Source organism: Chanos chanos, chromosome 5, assembly GCF_902362185.1.
Source record: "Chanos chanos chromosome 5, fChaCha1.1, whole genome shotgun sequence".
NCBI classification, from domain to species: domain Eukaryota; kingdom Metazoa; phylum Chordata; class Actinopteri; order Gonorynchiformes; family Chanidae; genus Chanos; species Chanos chanos.
Window position 1 is genome coordinate 46,588,315 of NC_044499.1, and position 21,137 is coordinate 46,609,451.

The window sequence follows — 21,137 nt, forward strand, 5'->3', positions numbered from 1 at the left end:
TTTTTTTTTTTTTCAGAGCCGCAGCCTAACTTCCTGTTTGAACCCACAGCAGTGTCTGTGTTTATGTGGGAGGGAGGTTCTAGGCCTGCAACTGTCAAAAGAGGACCTATGGCTGCTGAAGACAGACACGTTTAACCCTGGGATTTCACCTGTAGCACAACAGACTCTCTGCGCTACGCCGCACTTGTTTATATTGGATTGAGAAATGTGGATTGAATACTCTCTCTGCTTTAAACCTCAGAGAGAAAGCCCCTGTCTCGCGATGGCCCTAAGTGTAACTGTTGTGAGGAGTGGCACTCTTGTGAGAGGGAGACAACTGTGTAGCAATAAACATTTGTTCATATTTGGGACTAACTCAATGGCATTTATACGACTGAATGGAAAATCACAAACGTAATAACAACAATATGGAAAGGTCAGTGTGTTACCACAAAATCAATACATATTAAATTCAACATTAAACAAAACAAACAAACAAACAACAATACTAGGGTGGGGGGGGGGGGGGGGATTGTCCAGGTTCTCAGTCACCAGTGTGAAAAAAAACTTACTGACATATTGTTCATTAAAATACAACTGTCAATCATAACAACTGACAACAATGCACGTAATACCTCGCTTTCCCAAAAACTTGCTGAGGCAAGTTTCTTTTCCCCTCTAAACAAATCAACAGTATTTCTCACATTAAAATCTGAAATAACTTTGGGGAGCCTTTGCAACCTCAGTTCCATCAATCGGAATAAGTGTGTCAGTCCTGAGGAAATTCTAGAGCAAAGTGGATTAGGGCTGAATAGCTAAGCAATGTTGATAAGCTGGAGGGGGTTGGCTGCCATGCAGCAACAGAGGGCCTGTGCTCCAAGCACAATCAACTGAATAGATCAACATTGTGCAATACATGTACTGCTCTTTATCCAGAGTAAAATTTATATATATATATACATATATATATATGTGTGTGTGTGTCTGTGTGTGTGTGTGTGTGTGTATACCCTATTATATCTGTACAGATTCTGTAAGACAATTTAGTTTTCATTCAAAGACCCAAGATCCAGAACACACAATACCCTCAATAGTATTGACCAAAGCAACACACAACACTAAAGCTGAGCAGTTATCACACATTGATTAAAGTAAAAACTCTAACAATAAGAATAAAGTACTGAATCACGTGTGTAAATTTTTTTTTTTTAATCTTATTTTAGCGTATAAATACTTCCCAAAGATTGCATGAGGACATGATATATACCGCACTGTAGTGTTTACAACATGTCACCAAACCATTTAGTGTTAGAGTTTTTGTTGTGGGTTGTTCCAGAGCAGAGCTATTGTAGAATTATACTGTATCTCTAAACAATAGCTGTGAGCTGCTTCAACGCACAGTGCTCACAAAAGCCGATCGTTGTCGATGCGGTGTGAATAAAATGAATACTGATAACATGAAGCCCTAACAATGGATCTCTAACAGAATTGTCAATTTCACGAACTCGGAACTGAATTCTCATAATCTCTAAATATCGTTTTTGAATATTAGTGTCTGCGTTTAATTAGAATAGGCGGCAGTACGCATATCTAAATACACCATTAACAAGTTTTGATAATTAAACACGAATCTAAGATCAGCGAAGTCTATAATTAATTCTTAAAACTAGCCATCAGTGAAACATTAGAAGTAATTTCAATTTATTAATTACAATGTAGTTACCAAAAGTAACTGCTTAATTGTATCAGTATGTTACTTCGGAATCGTAAACACTGAGGCGGCTACCATTCAAAATGTTGCCTTCATCGACAAACCACAGTAACAACACACCGAACGTGGCTGCCTGTGTTTATTTCTGGAAGCCCCATGTCTCCGCAACATGGCCGACATATACATTGTTATTGTTAATTCTTTATGATTCCAGCACTTCGCGATCCAGTTTTCTGAGGACACTATGTTCAAAATAGTAAAACACATATCTGGAGCAGTAATACCATATGACACTGATGTTAAATTTAGACATAACAAAAGATGTAGACGGGGGTAAAAAGCGTGAGATTTCATACTCACCATTTGATGATGGTGACCGTAAGGGATATTAGTCTCTTGGAAAAAGGCACTGAGGGCTGTCTACAATGGGAAAAGAAAACATGCGTGCACTATAAATCATATTATCATATATTTCTTATGACTTATGATTAGTACTCCTTTGTAAGTAGTTTATGGGGATACTTGCCAGTTGTACATACTATTCTAAATCTAAAGGCAATAATGTACAGCACAGTGGTGCTTTAAAATATATTTGGAGAACATGTTAAGACAAAATTAAAAACACAGAACATTTGAAGTTCATTTATCAACTGCTTGCTAGTACGGCATGCAGTCCAAGTAATTAGTCAGTCTAGGCAAACCAGCGGTCATCTTCATTGCATAATAGCATTGAAAGCTAGTACAGTGTGTCATGAGGGAGGATTATAGTATTTAATCTAGAGTAAATTCTAATGGGATATTCGCCTCGTAGAGCGTTCCTCAGTCCTGTTTTACTATGACAAGAATCACTCTTACTTTGCATTAAATGATTCAGTGAGGATAAAGTACAAATATAGCTACACAGATTTATAATTATTTCCAGTCTTTAGTGAAACCAGTGCTTCTGAGCATTACGCTTCCGTCGCTAGTCCAGTTGAGCATAGACGCGAGCCACTGGCTAGACAAGTGAGTACATGATCACATACAAATACAATCGTTCGTATGTGATGAGTTTGAATCCCCCTACCTCAAATTGCCAATGTGCCGCTTGCAGTAGCTGCTTTGCCTGATCTGCCGCGCATCCAGCTGTCAGGACGAACTGGTTTATCATTACTTGATGTTTAAGTTCATCCATATTCGCCGGACCTTAGTTCCGAGCCGAGGGTAGTAGTGTTTTGTATGGGGTTCAATTTTTGAGACTATCTTTCTCCCTTTTCTCTTTCAGTCGTCCACCATTACAGCCGGCTGAGCAAACACAAATATTTACTGTAGGAGCGCTGGTGTAAGGAGCGCCCCCTGATTGACAGCGAGCGACAGCCAATAAGCGCGTGGCAAAGGCGTTGGGATTTGTATGCCGCAAAGTGCTGTATTTATTGTGTTGGTGATGAATCCCTTTGCTGTTTGATTCGAGTTATTTTGGTCGATATAACCAAGTTTATTCGAACTAACTTGGTTTTCAGGCAAACTGACTCAACGTAATTTATTCAAACAGGTACCCACAACATTGTGTCCAAGATATAATTATATCGTCACGTTACACGTTTGGACTACGTCTCCCATAAGTCAATGCTTTGTTTGTAAAGTTCTGGAAGGCAGAATTTTATGAATGACGGCAGCTCCCGTCCAATTCCCATCTGAGCCGTGCCACTATCTTGCCAAATATGGTAAACAAATCTTCCAACACCAATTAAATTGCATGGAGCGACACAGAAGCCCGAAGTTACCTCTGGGAGTGTTTTTTAGCACAGTAACAATCTGTTTTGCGCAGTTGTATTTTTAGTCGTAGTCAGGTTATTTATCCATTATTTTAAAAGAACTTTACTCTTACTACGTTCATGGACTAACACGACACAACTGTGGCTATCTCACACAAGATATTTTAATAACGGCAGTGCTCGACAAATGTTGAAGGCGATTCCCTCTTCTTGAGACCAAATGTTTACATGCGTTTTTCTATTTATCTTACATAATAACCCTCAGACGACACAGGCTCGATCAAAAAATCGTAACACTATGATGTCATCAGCTCAAAGCCTCAGCTAAGTCATACTTGAGCCCCCTAGTTGAATTTTCATATTTCAGATGCATTAAGTTGTTCATATCGTAGCAGAAAGTCGTGGGAAACATATGACTTTTGACTTTGAGAAAACAAATTTTGCATTGCTATGATTACTGATCATGATTATTCAGTCTTTCAAAACGCCAAGAGAAATAATTTGTTATCACTGTTGTTGTTGGCTTTTTTTTTTTTTGTCCTAGATCGGAGAATCACTAGATTCTGGGAAGTGATTTTTAATATGACTATTCCAAATAAATATTTGTGATCACACAGATGATATTAAGTAGTTTGAGTGTGACTATTATTGGTTCTCTTTCCTCTGAAACATCTTAAAAAAAAAGAAGAAGAAGAAGAAGAAGAAGTACAGCTGCGAATGACAGCTGTACTTATAGTCATAGTCACCACGCTGTTTGAATGTTTTCCGAGTGCGACTTAAATCAATATTAAAGGTTTTCCAGATTGCCTGACGTTTCACATTTCAACTTTATTCGTTCTCTGATGCTGAAGCTTTTCCTACCCAGTTTCTCACAACATTAATTTGACACATTGGGTACATACTGTTCGTGCATAGGAGTGGTTTAAATGTATTTTGTGCGGTTGATAAAAATGCATCAGGTACTGAAAAACACAGCGTGCCTGAAGGAAATAATACTACAAGTCCCACAATTCTGCGTCCTCCATTTGACGCACTCATCCCGTGCTATTGGTTGTGACAGTCTCATGCAGAGGGACTCATCGCTGTCAACATTGGACGCAGCAGTTCTGATGTCCTTTATTTATTGTAGTCTAGCTGGTTGTCTTTAGTCTGTTTCTCACCGTTTCATGTGGACATTTGTTTAGCAGTATATCATAAATCGTTTTAAATATAAAGAGGAGATTCAACGATTCTCTTACGGGCTTCTTATTTTGTAATTCGAAGGATGGGAATCGCCATTGTAGCAAACGTTAGCAAGCTAACGTTAACTAGCTGCCACTAAATAGTATATCCTATTCCATTAATTTTCAGTTTCGTTTATTTACAGAGCGGTTAGCTTGCAGTAAATCACTATCAAAAAATGGGCTCTATACTTAGTCGGAGAATTGCTGGGGTTGAAGACATTGATATACAAGCCAATTCGGCATACAGATATCCTCCGAAGTCAGGTAAGTCAAACTGCTTAGAAACATTTTTAGTTTTCACAGAGACTGTTTTCGAATTTGCCAATTTGATGAAGCCTATAGGTACTTTACTCTTTAAACTTGGCTCTACACACAACATTACATAGATATAATCTTTGCTCCTGCTTTAAGTGATGTCTGTGTTGTACCCGAGCTGGCCCTAATCTCGACATGTCAATAAACCGGGCTATGTTAAGTATTTCTTTACAAATTTGTTCTGATTCAACAGCTCATTGGAAATAACAAAAAAATCGGTCTATGCACATATAGAATTATGGAGTTCAACTACCCTACGGAGAGAAACGTTTCGATTTATTTGCAAAAGTGTATGTAGATAGCGTTTTGTTATTTAAAACAGTGGATATCCTCTGGTCAATTACGGGAAAAAAGTGGGAAAAATTCTCACATAGCTGAAAGAGTCTTTGTTAACGTCCATGCCACAGACTTTGCTGCTTCCCCCATAAAACTGATTACTGTGGGACCACAAAAATGATACTGAGAATTGAAGGGTTTACTTTTGAGAAATGTCTGGATTTAACACGGCATTTTATAGTCATCTGTTCTTACTGTTATTTTTCTTGGTGTTTCGTCTGACTGATCTAAAATCTTATTTATTCTCATGTATCCAAAGGAAATTATTTCACCAGTCATTTTTTCATGGGAGGGGAGAAATTTGACACCCCACATCCAGAGGGATATCTTTTTGGAGAAAATATGGATTTAAATTTCCTAGGGAACAGGCCTGTTCAGGTAAGCAAATTAAAATGACCACTCTGACAGATGCCCCTTCCCACCTGCCACATTGTTCATTTTGATAATACAACCATCTTCCATCTCTCTCTCTCTCTCTCTCGTTGGTCTGTAGTTTCCATATGTAACTCCTGCTCCTCATGAGCCGATAAAGACTCTGAGGAGTCTGGTAAACATCAGGAAGGACTCGCTACGTCTAGTCAGGTACGAAGTGTAGCCGACTTCAACTGAAGTCAACGCATTTGTTGAGACCTTTTTTTTTTTTTTTTTAATCAGTGTGTAATGCTTGAAGCCTGTTGTCATCAGATGAGGCTGTCTGTACATTCACCAGATTGACTTCTCGTCATGGCATAGAGTAAAGTGTTTTCAAGTGTTCAACTCATTTTACGCTCGTTTAGACCCATTCGGTTTAGGCAGTGCCCGAAGACTTTTACTCATGTTTTTTTAATTCTTGGTTCCAGATACAAAGATGATGCTGATGTGAGTACAGAGGAAGGAGTCAATCCTAAGGTCCTTTACAGTGTGGAGTTCTGTTTTGATGCAGATGCCCGAGTAGCCATCACTGTATACTGTCAGGCCTTTGAAGAGTTTACCAACGGAATGGCATTGTGAGTTTAACCAAAAGCAACAGGTGGACTCATACTTTGGAACTCATGTCCAGGGAGGATTTAAAAGTGTGTTTCAAACACATCAAACTGAAACATACACTCTTGATTTTGCAGGAGAAGTGCTGATGTTCTTGGCATTGTTATAGTTGACTGATGTGAATATGGCCCCCATGGTTTTTAGACGGTGACTGGGTTTCTGTTTTATTTGTGCTCAGTAAGAATGTATAAAGGATTATATTTGGGTGATATCTGTGATAGTTCTAATGGCCCATAGGCTTAATCAGATGCCAGTGAAACATAGCACCTGCACCTAGACAACAGATCCCATAGCAACCTCACTGATACCATGGGAACAGAAACACAGATAGCACAGGGCCTTCAGTTAATAGAGGAATAGGTAAGCTTATTTTCTATCGTGATCATATTTTTGTAAGCTGCAAGGTTTGAATGAATTTAAATATACTCCGATAACAGTCACATTACAATAGGTGCTGTCTGAGAATAATCCCTGTTTTGGTATATTTGAATGATCAGAAGTCCTTTGCAATGCTTTAATGTTCTTCAATCATTTGATATTTTATTATTGTATAGAAAATAAGAATGATTTTCCATCTAAGGTACACACCCAAGAGTCCATCAATGGTCTCTGAAACAGTCCATTACAAAAGAGGGATAAACCAGCAGTTTTCCTTGCCATCTTTCAAAATTGATTTTACCAAGTGGAAGCCGGAGGAGGTAAGAATCTTAAGTATGGTACGTTGCCATTTTACTTAGCCCTTAGACACCTGAAGATTGATTGCGTGCCTTATTTATCACCAAACTCTTCAATAAACCTACTCTGGGGTCCTGGCAACTTAAGAAGGGTTTTAACTGCAGACACTTAAAGTACAGTGTGTCTTGTAAACTGGAAAGTGTAATATCGTTTTTTATAAACACATATTTTTTTAATGTTCAGCTGAACTTTGACTTGGACCGAGGTGTGTTTCCCATGGTGATCCAGGCGGTGGTGGATGATGGAGATGGTAAGTCAGAAATCAGAAATTCAGACATGATCATTACCGCAGTAAATGAGACATTAGCGGATGTGACTTTTTCTCTTTTTTTTTATTTCCTGTTTTACAGATGTCACAGGACATGCACATGTGCTCTTGGCAGCATTTGAAAGGGTGTGTATAGTTATTATTGTCATTTTTTTTTTCCCTTTTCAGCTCCTGATCTTGAGCCGTAATCTGCTTGCATACTGACATGATGGCCCAATATAAGTTATAAGGCCTTTAAATGATAAAAAAATACTAGTTTGTAATGATAAATCAGCAAATTAAAGCTTGGCTGCTGCACGCAATGTGCAATGCTCCAAAAATAAGGAGACATGAATTGCAGGCAGGCAGCTTATACGGGCAGAAGGCACCTAATGGGAGACGAGTTTGTGGTATATTAAGTGAAAACTGGGTGGTCTTAACCCAAAGGATTTATCTCGTTGAAATTGGAACCATTAAAACACACGATGTCTTTAGCACCCATGAATCATTGTTTTCTTGGTATTTTATAAATACTCGAGAGCTCAACAGTCTTTATGGTATTTTATGAACATTTAGGAGCACCGCAGTGTTATTCCAGTTAAGTAAGAGGATGGGAAGAGAAAGCTATCACGGTCAGAGATGTTTGTAATCATGCTTCTGTAAATGCTCTCTCACTGACAGCATGTGGATGGCAGTTTTTCTGTGAAGCCGTTAAAGCAGAAGCAAATTGTAAGTATGCGTGTCTCTGTGGTTTCTCATTCACACTCCCAGACATTGTACTCTCTAAGACGGATCCTCTCACGCATGATAGCGAGTGAATGACTTTCTGCTCCGTGTCTGAATGGCCTTTTAGGGTTGAACTGTCCACTTCTCCCAGCGCGGTGTTCCTTTTAACCTTAGTCTAGTGCCGAGCGTCGCCTTCACACTTACTCAGACGGAGGGCACTTAAGGGCGCAACCAATTTTTTCGAAGACAATAACTGGTTTCTCCCTCGAGGGGGAACAAGAAATAGGTTGATAGGGGACTTTGACCTGTCATTCATTTGTGTGGAGCCCCTCCCCTTTCTGACCAGCCTCGCCTCACCCAGCGTGTTTTATGGCATCATACAGGTGGACCGTGTAAGCTACCTTCTCCAGGAGATTTATGGCATTGAGAATAAGAATAACCAGGAGACCAAGGTAAACTGTTGCCAAACAATAGAGCATTGTGCCCTCATCATGGAAATGTTCTGGATTCTGATCTGTCGCTGAGAACGTGTAAATTTTTTTTTTTTTAGTGTCCTGTCCCGAGTAAAATAACGCTTGTAAACAAAATAATGCCAGTAAACATTTTTAGTAACTTGCAAATGATTTCTAGTTACCTGGAAACGATTTGTAAGTTTATATACATATATCTCTTCACCGCCTCTATGTGGGAGCACTTGATAAATTATTGTTTTTTTGGGTTTTTTTTTTTCCCTTGATAGACCTCCGATGATGAAAACAGTGACAACAGCAGTGAGTGTGTGGTGTGTCTGTCAGATCTGCGTGACACACTCATTCTGCCGTGCAGGCACTTGTGTCTCTGCAACGCCTGTGCTGACACTCTGCGTTACCAAGCCAACAACTGCCCCATTTGCAGGCTGCGTGAGTGTTAAATGAAGGAGTGAATGAATGAATGAATGGCTGAATAAATGCCCTGTGTTACTCATTGGCTGTAAATGTACAGTTCATTTTTGAGACAGCCCATTAACAGAGATAAGCGTAATAATTAGAATATATGGCCACGACTTTATGAGAAATACCTCTGTAATGTCTTAAATTTATTGACTGCAATGAAAGGAATTTTTTTTTTTTCTTGCCTGTGCTTTTACTGGTAACTTTGGGAAACAGTGACACCTGCTGGAGAGTTTTGACGTTAAATGCAGCATTGCAGGGTTTTCAAACATGTATTTTGATATGAGCAGTGAGTATAAGAGTGAGGTTTAGTATCAGTAAGATTAAAGGTAATATCGTAATAATGTCTTATCTTTGAGTACTTTCACAATATCTTTGAGTACTTTTATTATCTTCACTGCTCTAGAAACCTAAAATAATGTAGTGTGAAGTATTCTAAAAGATCACTTCATATTATAACTCAGTTTATAAGTTTGATAATGAGCACACTACACAAGATCACAACATTAATTCTTAAAAGAGGTGAATTGTTTCCCATGCCCAGTGCAGATGTGATCAGATTAATGCTATCGAACATAATAAACGGAACGTCCTATCAACAGATCAGAAACTGTCAATATACAGTTTGCTTAATCTCCTTTTAGCCAAGTGGACAGCTGTGTAAATATTTACACGCCATGCTTTGTCTCTTTTGTTACTTAAATGGATGTGGACACATTTTTTAAAGTGCTTCTTTGCAGGTTTTGCGACACCCGTGTTTGCTTTACGCAAGGCCGATAACTCGGGCCCTCTTTTCCCTCACACGACCTTTTTTTTTCCCCCTCCTTTCGCCTCCAGCCTTCCGAGCCCTGCTGCAGATCCGCGCGGTGAGGAAGAAGCAGGCGGGCACTCTCTCCCCCGTGTCCTTCAGCCCGGTGCTCTCCCAGAACTCGGACCACACCGAGCACTCCGTACGGTGCCTCTCTTCACTCTCCCGTTTGCATATGCGTCGTATCGACCCGATCACATGCAAATGAAGGACCCGCTCTGTGTCTCCTTTCTCAATGCACGCTGTCTTTTGACTGCGTCAAAGCAAAGGCCGCAGTTTGCACTCTGCGGGCTTGCGGATCGTGAATAGGCTGCATGTTGTACACCTGTTCTGACGTGTTGTTATTTTTATTTGAATATTGCTAGGATTTAATTCATCCAGGCACCATTCATTTAACTCGTACAGTAACGGCTGTTATTCTGAAAGGTCAGACTGAATATGCCTGTTATAGTCATATTTTCCAGGATTTGTATATTTATTTAGTAAGGGAAAAAGATCAAATTTGCAAAGTGATGTATGGGGTCAAAATTAGAACAAATCTCTGTTATTGTCAGGAGGGGGGAAACTAAACATTTCTGTGTTTTCTTGATCTCAGAACTCTGAAAACATTCCGCCCGGATTTGAGCCCATTTCGTTGCTTGAGGCACTGAATGGCGTGCATCCCTTGCCCTCCTCTATCCCATCAGCCCCCCTGTATGAGGAAATACAGTTTTCTGGAGACGTGGGTGATCCTTTGACTCTGAGTGGACGACAGAAGGGTGCAGTGGAGCACTCTGGAGATGCAGTTTCTCTCAAGGGGAAAGGCAGCAAGTCACCGGATGGGTAAGCTTTCACAACACTGAACTCCAACTGTGAGTTTTAAAATGCTCTGTTAAGAAACTTTACGGTTACTTGGTTGAGGCTTATTTGTTTTTTTATAATGAAGCATAGATTCATGCATTAACTATACAATCATTTTCTGTGTTTGTGCTTCCAGTCCCCTCAAACATATTATTTTTCCACGGATGAATGCACCTTGTATTGCTCACATATGGCCAGAAGAGCATTTGCGTGCAATAATATTGCCACATGTGGTAATATTCAGATGAAATCTGTTCTTATGCAGGTCTCTGAGGTCTCCGTCATCTCCCATCCAGGAGGAGGACGACGAGGAGAAACTATCGGAGATCTCCGACGTTCAGCCTCAGTCTCTGTTTCCATGCAGCCCTGCTCCCACTGAGGTCAGCATTCAAACACTTCAACTCAAAATTATTCTCACACGCTCTACAGTTGGCGTAAGCGTTGTGTTCATTTACCTTAACTCAGCTTAAGTAATCAGTGGGTTATTTAAGAGGTGCTCAGAAAATCCTCTAGTCAGATCCCACTGCCAAAGAGATATTGTGTCATGTCTCAAATTTTGAAAGGGTGATAACCAGTAGCATATCACTGGTTAATAAATGTTGACACCCGACGAACGAGTTAACTGAAAATGTGTGAAGCAGTCCTTGGCCACAGCTTCATTAACATTAAAGAGGTTTCATTCCTTTCTCCCAGGTCACGGTGGAGGGCGAGATCTCAGAGCCTGGCACTCCTAACACAGGTAAGAGCTCAGAGAGAGAGAACAGCCCCCTGGTTAGTCCACATGGGACAGCAAGCATGCTTAGGTGCCTTTGCAGCACACACACTTATGTTCTGGGTTTCACTTAATGTATGAAAAATGCATGTTCTGGGTCTAAATGCAATGTTGTTTTAGGTTGGAAAAGGTTGAAGACCATTTGAAATGTTTTATCATGAAAAGGACTAACAAGTTAAGATGAAAACGTTGAAAACCCACATCATCCTGATGTATTAGAGTACACTTATCTTTCCATGATCTAGTTTGAATCCTACATTGAAATTGAGAAATGAATTTTGCAATGCTCTTTAAACACAGACCTAATGTCACATTGTAACACTTGCCTAGCACCAGCTGCAGATCATTCCAGTTCATCACAGTTGTCTCATTCAGGTGGTATCAAGTGAAACTCAAATACAGCTCTATTATGCGTGTTTACAGTAACTGACAGTGTTCACTCTCTCTCTCTGTGTTTGTGTGTGTGCGCGTGCGTGTACGCGTGTGTGTGTGTGTGTGTGTGTGTGCGTGTGTGTGTCTGTGTGTGTGTGCGTGCGTGTGTGTCTGTGTGTGTGGGCTGCGAGCAGCCTCTGAGTGCAGGACTCTGGCGCTGTCTGTCAGTGAGATACTGCAGGACTGCCACAGTGAGCACAGCAGTCTGAGCAGGTCGGAGAGTGAGCCCTCCGCAGAGCTGGCCCTGCCTGGTGAGTCTAGTCTCCCTCATCTTCAACACACACACACACACCACATCCACGCACAGCATTCCTCTCCCATTCAGCCTGTTATCTGACCTGCTGAGTGCTCCTGCAGCGTTACTCATAAAACATCACTCATTTCACTTTTATAAAGGTAGAACCCAGGGCCAGTTGTTTTCACAATGACTAATCTCAGAACATGGAAAATTGCAGTGTATTTGGATTTTGGTTCATCGTCGGTGAATGTCTGCGACATAAGCTGTAGTCAGTATCACTACTGTTACTGTTGCTATCTCACACTTCTCTGATCTTTTGTGCAGTTTTGAGGTTTGAGCTTGGTCTTTGTGTATCTAACGTCCGTTTTTAATCTTTTCTCTTTCCCCATGCATTTAACAGACGTGTATGTTGCCATAAAGATAACAGGATTTGTCCTTCAAACAAACTGAAGTGCATTTTTTTTTTTTTCTAAAAATGCACTTCATTATTTGTTGTCACTGAAGATGGGTTGCCATCACCTCTCTTTAGTCTGTCGCACTACATTTCACTTGATGCTGCTTGTGTGCTTTTTTTTTTCCCCTCTCCTTCTCTTAACTTCTCTTTCTTCCTGACCTGACCAGGGTCTGAGTCCTGGTCTACTGCTGTAGAGGAATGACTCTGGTACGTGTGTCATTAACTACTCCACTAACTGCTCTCACGGCCCTGATAAAGTTCAGCAAATTCAGGTTCCATGGTCCTTTGTGACCACCTGGTCCTCCTTTAAAATCCACGCTTTGTGATTAACTGTTGCTTTTGACTTGGCTCTCCACTCTTAAAAAAAAAAAAGAAAAAAAAAAAAGAAAAGATCTGTGTTTACCAGTTGCAACTACATGCATGTGTGGTGTTTTCTGCTATTAAGCTAATACTTACTCTTTGACAATCTCTGACTTTGGTTTCCTGAACATCAGGACCTTTAAGGAATTAGACGTGTCATTGCACTCAACATTCAGTCTTTACTCCTTTATTTATTATTAAATTACCGATTTCTGACTGTCGTTGTAGACCACCAATAAATACCGGCTAGTACAGTAAAAGCATGTAACAGAGCGATTTATCATTTTAACGGGATTGCATCAGGTTTGTGTGTAAGACGGCTGGTACTTCACACTCACTCTCCCTGTCTCCCTCACACCTACGCAGGGTCATCTGACTCCATCGAGAGCTTGAAGAGCCAGAGTACCAGCAGCTCCAGCCAGCCCCTGCTCTGCCTCCCCAGCTCCGTGCACATGGAGGACGAGCGGCTGACACTGTAGCAACGGACCCTCAAATCCACCCCCGGCATCCACTCGATCGTCAACCCCTCCCAAGACACTCACGTTAGACCCCCACCCTCCACCCCCTTCCGGGCCTTCAGGAGTAAGGCTCCTCACTATCTCGGAGGAGCTGGGTCAAAGTGCATCAATGTATTTGATTGTGAAGGAGGCCATGGCCCTTGTATTTTTAATATGATTCGGGAACAAGAATTTTTTTAGTTGATAAAAAAAGGAAGTTCACCCCTTTTTTGACATATGGGCTCTTTATTACCCTTACCTCAGACTGTTTTTTTTTTTTTTTTTTCAATCAAACACTTGGATTTTTAAATATTTGTATTTTTCACCAAAAAACACTAATTGTCTTTAACAACCTAAAATAGACTCAAAACTACAGTGACTTCTATTGTGCCATTATCTGAATCAAACTGTGGATTTCTAAATAAGTATTTTTTTGTTTGTTTGTTTGGTTGGTTGGTTGGTTTTGGGGTTTTTTTCGTTTTTTTTTTTTTTTCCAAATGAGGGAGACAGGTCCTGTTTTTGCCCATGTAGGGTCTTCTTAGTGATGTGCAATCTCATCGTTATAGTTTTTAGTCATTCTCACAGAGACAAAGAAGACCAACTAGCTTAAGTTGGGCATTGATATACTTGAAGTGTATGAGTGAATAAACAAATAAACAAACAAACAAATAAATATTTATGAAAGAGAAGAAAAGACAGTTGTTAGAATGGGCTCATATTTCTGTAGGGGTGACCTTCCACTTTTAGTTGCACGGCGTAAACTCTATGATACTTAAATGGTCTGTTTCATTTCTTACTTTATCTGTAATTCAATTCTTGTTATCAAGCAGCTTTTCATTTGTTTTGTGACCGATGAGATTTTTGTTTTGTTGGTTTGTAACGCTGTGTGCCAGATGTCAGTCTGCAGTATAGACACGCTATAGAAACGGTGGAATTAACCCTTTAAAGCACTCATTTAAATATTATGCTTATTGATATACTTTATGTGTGCCTTATATAGCGTGGCTTTCCTCTCTTTTGTCCCTTAAATGTTTATAATGGGGAAGTTTGATCACTTCTTACAGCTTTAACATGTAGTTGAGGGGGGACTTGCCTATATTGTGGAGTGACATATTTTATACTTTATAGTGACCCAGCTGCTGCTCTCTCTGTCCTAACCAACTCCAATATAGTATATTTGTATGTACTGTAGTACAGTCGTTTTACCTTAAAGCAAAATTGCTCGTAATCATAGACATTGTCATCTTTAAACGATCATTTGTCCTTGATAAACCGTTTTGAAACTGAATTGGTGTCGTGAGTAATTTTTTTTGGCTAATTATCCCCGAAAAACAACTCCACTGCAAAGATGTAAAAGTAGACCTGCATCGTATCCTGAATCAGTATAAACAACGAGCCTTCTGACTGCGTCGATGTCAAGTCAACGAAAATATGCCTCGACTTAATTGATGCGCCCAGTGTTATGTAGGAACAATTTTTAACCGCGTGGTGGCAATGCATCCATAATCCAAACAACTGTATGTGTAGTATTGTGAGCGCTTGACAGAGCATCACATAGATGAATACATAGATGCTAAAGCACCCCCCCCACGACCTCATGAGGTTTCTACGACAGAACCGACCTGGCAAACGTAAAATAGAGGAAAGGAATGCAGTTTGCATAACCGCAGTAGCAAAAGAATGGCTGCAGTTGTGGTACAACAATGGTTGATTTAACATGCTAACTCTCTACTGTGATAATTTTGCTTCCTTGTGGTACGTTACCCAAAGAAAAGTCTGGATGTAATTTAACCGGGTATGCTTAAGCGGGACGTGTGGCGCGTATTCCTCTGTTTTCCCTCCCCGTGCGTGTACGTCCAAGTGTTTGCGCCTTTACTTACCACTTGGCGCGCCAAAACACCTGCGCTGACTCTCACGTAAGTGACACCAGTCTACACAACGTAGGTGGCCGGTAACTCATGTTTTCAAACGCTGTCATTCGTGAGGAGAGCAGCTGCATGGTCCAACTCGTTTGTTAGTCTTAAATAATAAAACTACCAGCTGCTTCAGAACACGAATTTCAACAATTGTAATTATACAGAGGGAAAAACATATGGGTTCCAATTTTAAAGAAAAAGAGAAGAGTTCTAAAAGTTTCAAGTAAGGTACCTCGCCATCAATTTGTCACAATACTGATCAAAATCGAGCATACAGCCAGTGATTGGGTTACCTAGTTTCTGTTAATGTCAATATTCTTAAGTTACGAAATGCTTAACAGAAATGACGCAGAAAATAAGAACGAGGGCGTATTTGTCTTGCGGTAAAACGTTGTAGACACTCCCCGAAATGCCCAATCGTCTGGCCAAGGATATGTGAAACTTGGATACCATTGGGCCAATCAGGGGTCTATATATTGAAAGGGTTATTAAGCAGTAACGGAAACTGTGGAGCGCATATCTGACAGCGGAGTCTCTCCTGGCTCTCTGCTCTTTGTACCGCACAGGAGGCAGAAACGTGGGACAGCATTATTTGGGGTTTATTAAAGAAACTGGAATGAAATCATTGGTCGCGCGGCACTGGGACATTTCTGAGTTTATAGATACGTTTGCGAGACTTCCCCCATTGGCCGCACTTGTTGCATTGACAGCTTGCCTCTGCAGTACGTAAGGAGGAGAGACATTGAGCGACAGTGGCACTGCAGCAACAGGTTCGCTCAGGAAGGCATCAGTGCTGTTTCTTCAGCATTCTGGTATGCGTTTTTATTTACCTCTAGGTATCGGAGAATGTCAAAGATTCTTGCGGAGTTTTAGCTCTGGAGAACCACAACATTTGTAGGCTACTTTATTTACGTTTTTTTGTTGTTGTTATTTTATGTGACAGTACTTTGAAGATTTATATGTAGATTTTATTCCATTCTAGATCATACCGAAGTATAAAACCCAGCCAGCAGCCGCAGCTGCTCCGCGTTCAGGATGCCGGTGTTGATGAGTCCGGAGATCGCCACTAAATTTAAAGAAAAATGGATGATGCTCCATCCGGAGGATCAGGATAATGTCAACGGTTCGGTCGACGACAGCCTCACCAGTTTACATTGGTTACAGAACTTTTCGATTCTCAGTGCCAATCCAGAGAGGACTCCTAGTTCAGGCTGTTATCCTCAGCACTTCTTTTATCAGAGACACCTTCATCTTGGGGGAACCGACTCGCCCTCCAGTCCACCTGCTGGAGACACCGCTGCTACAGGGATGCCCCAAACCCTGGGAAACCCCATTACCTCTAGCAGCAATTTAGGCAACACAAGTTCGTATGTGCTACAACAAACGGGAAATTATGGCCACACCATAACGTCGCAAATAAATACAGCCGAGGAGATCGACTATAAAACAAACCGTCACGTGAAACCACCTTATTCCTATGCTACCCTTATTTGTATGGCAATGCAAGCCAGCAAGAAAACAAAGATCACTCTCTCCGCTATTTACAACTGGATCACAGATAATTTCTGCTACTACAGACACGCAGAACCCAGCTGGCAGGTACAATATTAATTTTAATTTTATGTGATTAACTGTGGTAAACTATAGATGATTGATATGTGTGGAGACTACAAATGCTGAAACATTACATTGTACAGAAAGTATCTCCAGAAATGAAGGTGATTGAAGGCTATGTAGGCTGCGTTGAGTACGATGAGTGCAGGTCAGGATATAATCCGTTATAGGATCGGTACCTTTGAATTACTGCCATTTCTATTTGAACGTTCAGAGTATAGTCTCTTGGCGAATAGCTGTAAATTACGTACTGTCTTGTAGAGGAAACATTTTATTTAGAAACGAAACAAAACAAAACGAAAATAAACTAAGAGGATTATCGGCATCATCATCTGCGTGCTGTCCAAAACTTTGGAACCACTTTAGTAAAACACTGCAGATTTGATATGTCGAAATGTTACTGGTAAATCAGGGGCATTGTTTCTAGAATGTTCCCTTTACCCAAGAGTCTTTGCACATACAGGGCCCTGGTTCTTTAATGAGGCATCCTTCAGGGAAACCACAAGCAGCCAAGCACGGATGATCATATTTGAAATACACAGAGCTGTATTACTAGAGAGTCTCATTAGGAGCATTTGCTTTTCTGTACACACAACACTGCCCCTCCCCCAACATTCATTACCTTCCCCCTGCCCTCTGCATACATTAACCAATGAAACAGTACACCTCCACTTAGCCACACAATAGGATCGTATAGGAGTCTGTGTTAGAGCCAGATCCCTCGGCCACTGCCACAAACTGGTTGTCATCATGAATACACTGTCTTTTATTACTAACTCACCCACTGAGTGATTAATGAAAACCACACAACAAAGAAACATTTAATGCATTTGTTAGTTTTGTCAGAAGTAATCATTAGAAGGTGTTTTGATAATCTGTAGATCAAGCAATACATTTGTTTACAGATGAAAGGCTTTTTTTTTTTTTCTTTTTCTTTTTTAATCTGAAATACACGAGAAACATTATGGAGACATGCATGTTCTGCAGTTGTCCAAATTAAAAACAAAGCTTTTTTTTTTTTTAAAGCTTTCCTGGTGTGCTCTTGGATTGGATCAACATTGACAGTTTCGCGGTTGTGAGATGATAATATGAACTGTTTTTTAATACAGCAGTGCAAGCATGACCTCAGTAACATTTCTTAAAACCTCTTCTCCTCTTTGCAGAATTCAATCCGCCATAATTTGTCACTGAACAAGTGCTTCATGAAAGTCCCCAGGCAGAAAGATGAGCCGGGGAAGGGGGGGTTTTGGCAGATCGATCCTCAGTACGCTGACATGTTCGTAAACGGTGTCTTTAAGCGAAGACGGATGCCAGCCACAAACTTCAATACCCAGAGGCAGAGTAAGATGTTGCCTTCGACAGACTCCCCTTACAGCCTGACTGCTCAGGAAAAGCAGGGCGGCCGACAGACGGGGGTGGACCACGTCCAGGGGCCTGCGTCAGGAAACAAACGAAAGCAGGTCATGCCCAAACGAAACAAGCTGGCCAGGATCCACAAATCTCCCCTATTAGCGACCGAAGTGAAAAGCTCTGATGTGCTCAGAGGAGATTTTGACCTGGCCTCCGTGTTTGACGACGTGATGAGTGGAAATGGGAGTACTTTTGAGGACCTGGATATTAACACGGCTCTTAGCTCACTGGGCTGTGAGATGGAAGTGCCCTCGCAAAGCCAGCATATGGCAAACGTGGGGAAATGGTACAGCAACGAGGATGAACAAGCCTGTGCTTACCTGGAGGTGAATGGCATGATGGGATGCAGTTTGGAAGACTTTCAGCAACAGCATCTGCAGACTCATCCGCAATATTATGAAGGAATGACTGTTTTCTCAGAGCACCAACAACAACAGCAGCAGCAGCACCCCTGGGAGATTAAAGAGGAGGTCCAACCCATCCCACTGTCTCTCGATCAAGGCTTCGGCGTCTGTGAGGGATTCTTCTCTGAGATGCAGCTGTGGGAAAGAGCCGATTCCTATCTTTAAAAATGAAATCGAACTCATCCCTCCTTGTGCGCTCTTGACTTCGGTCTGAAGACCTGTTGACTTTTGTTTTGCTACATTAGCATAATGAATTGCTCAAAAAAAAAAAAAAAAAAAAAGAGGAGAAATACCATGTCATTTTGCAGTTTTATGGGGGGGGGGGGGGGGAGTTTGCATTCTTTTTTTTTTTTTTTTTTCTAAAGTTCTATGGTGAATGTTGAAGATTTTCCAAATTTCTTCTTTTGATTCTTAGTTGATTTTCATACGATGCAAATCATTGTTGTACAAGGATATTACTCATTTAAAGTAGTTAGAAAAAAATCATTTGTCTATTGACTAATCAATGTCAATATAAACATATATATATATATATGTTAGTTTGTTCTTCAATTTTAGAGATTGTCATGATTTTCATATTATGAAAAAACTGGGAGATTCACTGGGAAAGGGGAAGCAATGATTCAGAGTGCTTTGCAGAAATATTATCACTGAAAACCTAGCACAAGCACTTTGAAAGTTAAATTCAGTGTCTTGCTCAGATAAAAGCCTAATTATTTATTTGTACTTTTTTTGTAGAATAAGTTGTGTGAATTAAGAATGTCTCTTTTTGTCTTTTTCTTACCCTTTTTTTTTTTTAAATTTTGCAAACATGTTTTTGATCATAAATGGAAGGCAATATAAGATCACACTCTTGGCTGTGACTGTTCTAAAAGTGTATTAACAGTTTGAGCAATGGTTTCTAACATGCAACTTGAATCAAATTATACTGTACTTGAATTAAACTATCAACCATCTCTGAACCCTGACTGATTTTCAAGCCTCCTTGTATTTAACAGTGTAGTACACAATGTGATATGCTTAAAGAAGCCTCTGATATAATACACCATTTTATTTGTTATAATTATCTGCTAAGTTTTTGACAATTTGACATTTGCCCTCGTCCAATGTTTTTTTCTTCTTCTAGGGTTTCAAATTCCATTTAAAAAAGTCAAAACACATCTATCTCAGAAAGAAGGAATTACTAAAAATATTCTAACGAGAATGCTAATAACACAGTAACATGTCCTTGGACCACTGGAGATCAGTCCATTTAATAATTATATAACTCTGTATTAAACTATGACTTTTGTAACAGAGAGACATTTTAAAAATAATTTCATATTTTCATCGATTTAAAAATAAACCTGGAAATCTGGATTAGAGGTGTTCATTTCTCAGATCTCCTGTCAATGTACAGATTTTTTGGTACTGTTGGTAAGAGAAGTCTCACTCACAATTTAGTTCTAATACATTTCTGTGTAAATTAACAATCATTCAGTGCAGTAAATACTTTATTTCTGGAGATTAAGCATACCACTCACATAAATGAAAGATCATTTCGTTAATGTTACTGCAGTAGCGTGTTTGACGCTTTACCTTGAAGTGTTTGGAGCATCTTGACATATTATGGCACGGAAAGCGGAGTTACACAAAGATAAGAGCTCGCTGACACGTGTGCACTAATTATATTCATATTTGAGTAACGTCCGAAAGCCCACATGAGCACACATGTTCTGGGCAAGAGTTCCTCTTTCTCTGGTAGCTGTTTTTTTTTTTTTCTGTTTTGTTTTGTTTTAATCATTGGAACAGTTTGCATATTGACAAAAGAAGTACAAATACATCCCGGGCTTGTCGAGACTGGCCTGGCCTGGCCGTGAATTTCTTTATGTGCAACTGAACAAATACCGTGCGACCGTGTTTGGTTTTCCCCCAGGCCTCTGGTTGACGTGAACCTTGCCCTTCACTTCAGCATAAGATGTTCCAGGGATTCTGGCAAGATCGCAGTTGGGGAAGCATACACATTTTCCTCATTCTCCAGATCCAAGAAAACACTCCTAGAATTCATCTCTGCTTTATATAGTTGCGGTTCTCTAAGTTCCAAAACTGTTAAGACAGCATCTACGTCTCTAATTTGTCTTTATGAATCACAGAGACCCAGATGTCTTGGCAAAAAAAGATGTTCCATTTGAACATCAACATTTTCATCTGTAGTGTCATTCTCAGTAAAAAAAAAAAAAAAAAAAAAAGATTACCAGCAAGTTAAGATGAAATAGTTTCAGATGAGAAATTTCACGGTTTTCTTTTCTTTTCTGTTTTTTTTGGTCATTATTTTGCTTTCTTTAAACTGAGATTCAATCCCTCTGAGGACAAGGCCAGAGCCCGAATATATTTGGAATTCCCTTTCTTTTTTTTCTTTTTTCTTTTTTGTTAGA

At 40.1% G+C, this 21,137-nt stretch overlaps 3 protein-coding genes across 4 annotated transcripts in view; 2 read left to right on the top strand and 1 right to left on the bottom strand.

The window, feature by feature from the left end:
* The window catches only part of ubald1a (UBA-like domain containing 1a), an 8,376-nt gene extending 5,417 nt beyond the window's left edge, over window positions 1-2,959 (bottom strand). The window contains exons 1-2 of the mRNA XM_030774192.1: window positions 2,757-2,959; window positions 2,051-2,110 (exon numbers count right to left, since the gene is read on the bottom strand). Coding sequence (XP_030630052.1) covers window positions 2,051-2,110; window positions 2,757-2,864 — 168 coding nt within the window. The 5' untranslated portion in view covers window positions 2,865-2,959. The remainder of the gene's footprint in view (window positions 1-2,050; window positions 2,111-2,756) is intronic.
* Window positions 2,960-4,533: 1,574 nt separating this feature from the next.
* Window positions 4,534-14,640, top strand: mgrn1a (mahogunin, ring finger 1a). Of its 2 annotated transcripts, XM_030774265.1 has the most exons (17): window positions 4,534-4,931; window positions 5,578-5,696; window positions 5,812-5,900; window positions 6,158-6,304; window positions 6,922-7,039; window positions 7,260-7,326; window positions 7,427-7,470; window positions 8,005-8,052; window positions 8,433-8,501; window positions 8,789-8,948; window positions 9,816-9,928; window positions 10,382-10,608; window positions 10,892-11,006; window positions 11,320-11,365; window positions 11,965-12,081; window positions 12,690-12,729; window positions 13,249-13,282. In XM_030774265.1, exons 1-16 carry the CDS (start codon window positions 4,844-4,846, stop codon window positions 12,722-12,724), a joined length of 1,602 nt encoding a protein of 533 aa, XP_030630125.1. In that variant the 5' UTR covers window positions 4,534-4,843; the 3' UTR covers window positions 12,725-12,729; window positions 13,249-13,282. The 2 variants fall into 2 exon arrangements, with proteins under 2 accessions (XP_030630125.1, XP_030630124.1); XM_030774264.1 differs by lacking the exon at window positions 12,690-12,729 and having other exon boundaries at window positions 13,249-14,640.
* Window positions 14,641-16,330: 1,690 nt separating this feature from the next.
* Window positions 16,331-18,888, top strand: foxj1b (forkhead box J1b). The gene is made up of 2 exons (XM_030775969.1): window positions 16,331-16,894; window positions 18,073-18,888. Exons 1-2 carry the CDS (start codon window positions 16,331-16,333, stop codon window positions 18,886-18,888), a joined length of 1,380 nt encoding a protein of 459 aa, XP_030631829.1.
* The last annotated feature ends 2,249 nt before the right edge of the window (window positions 18,889-21,137 follow it).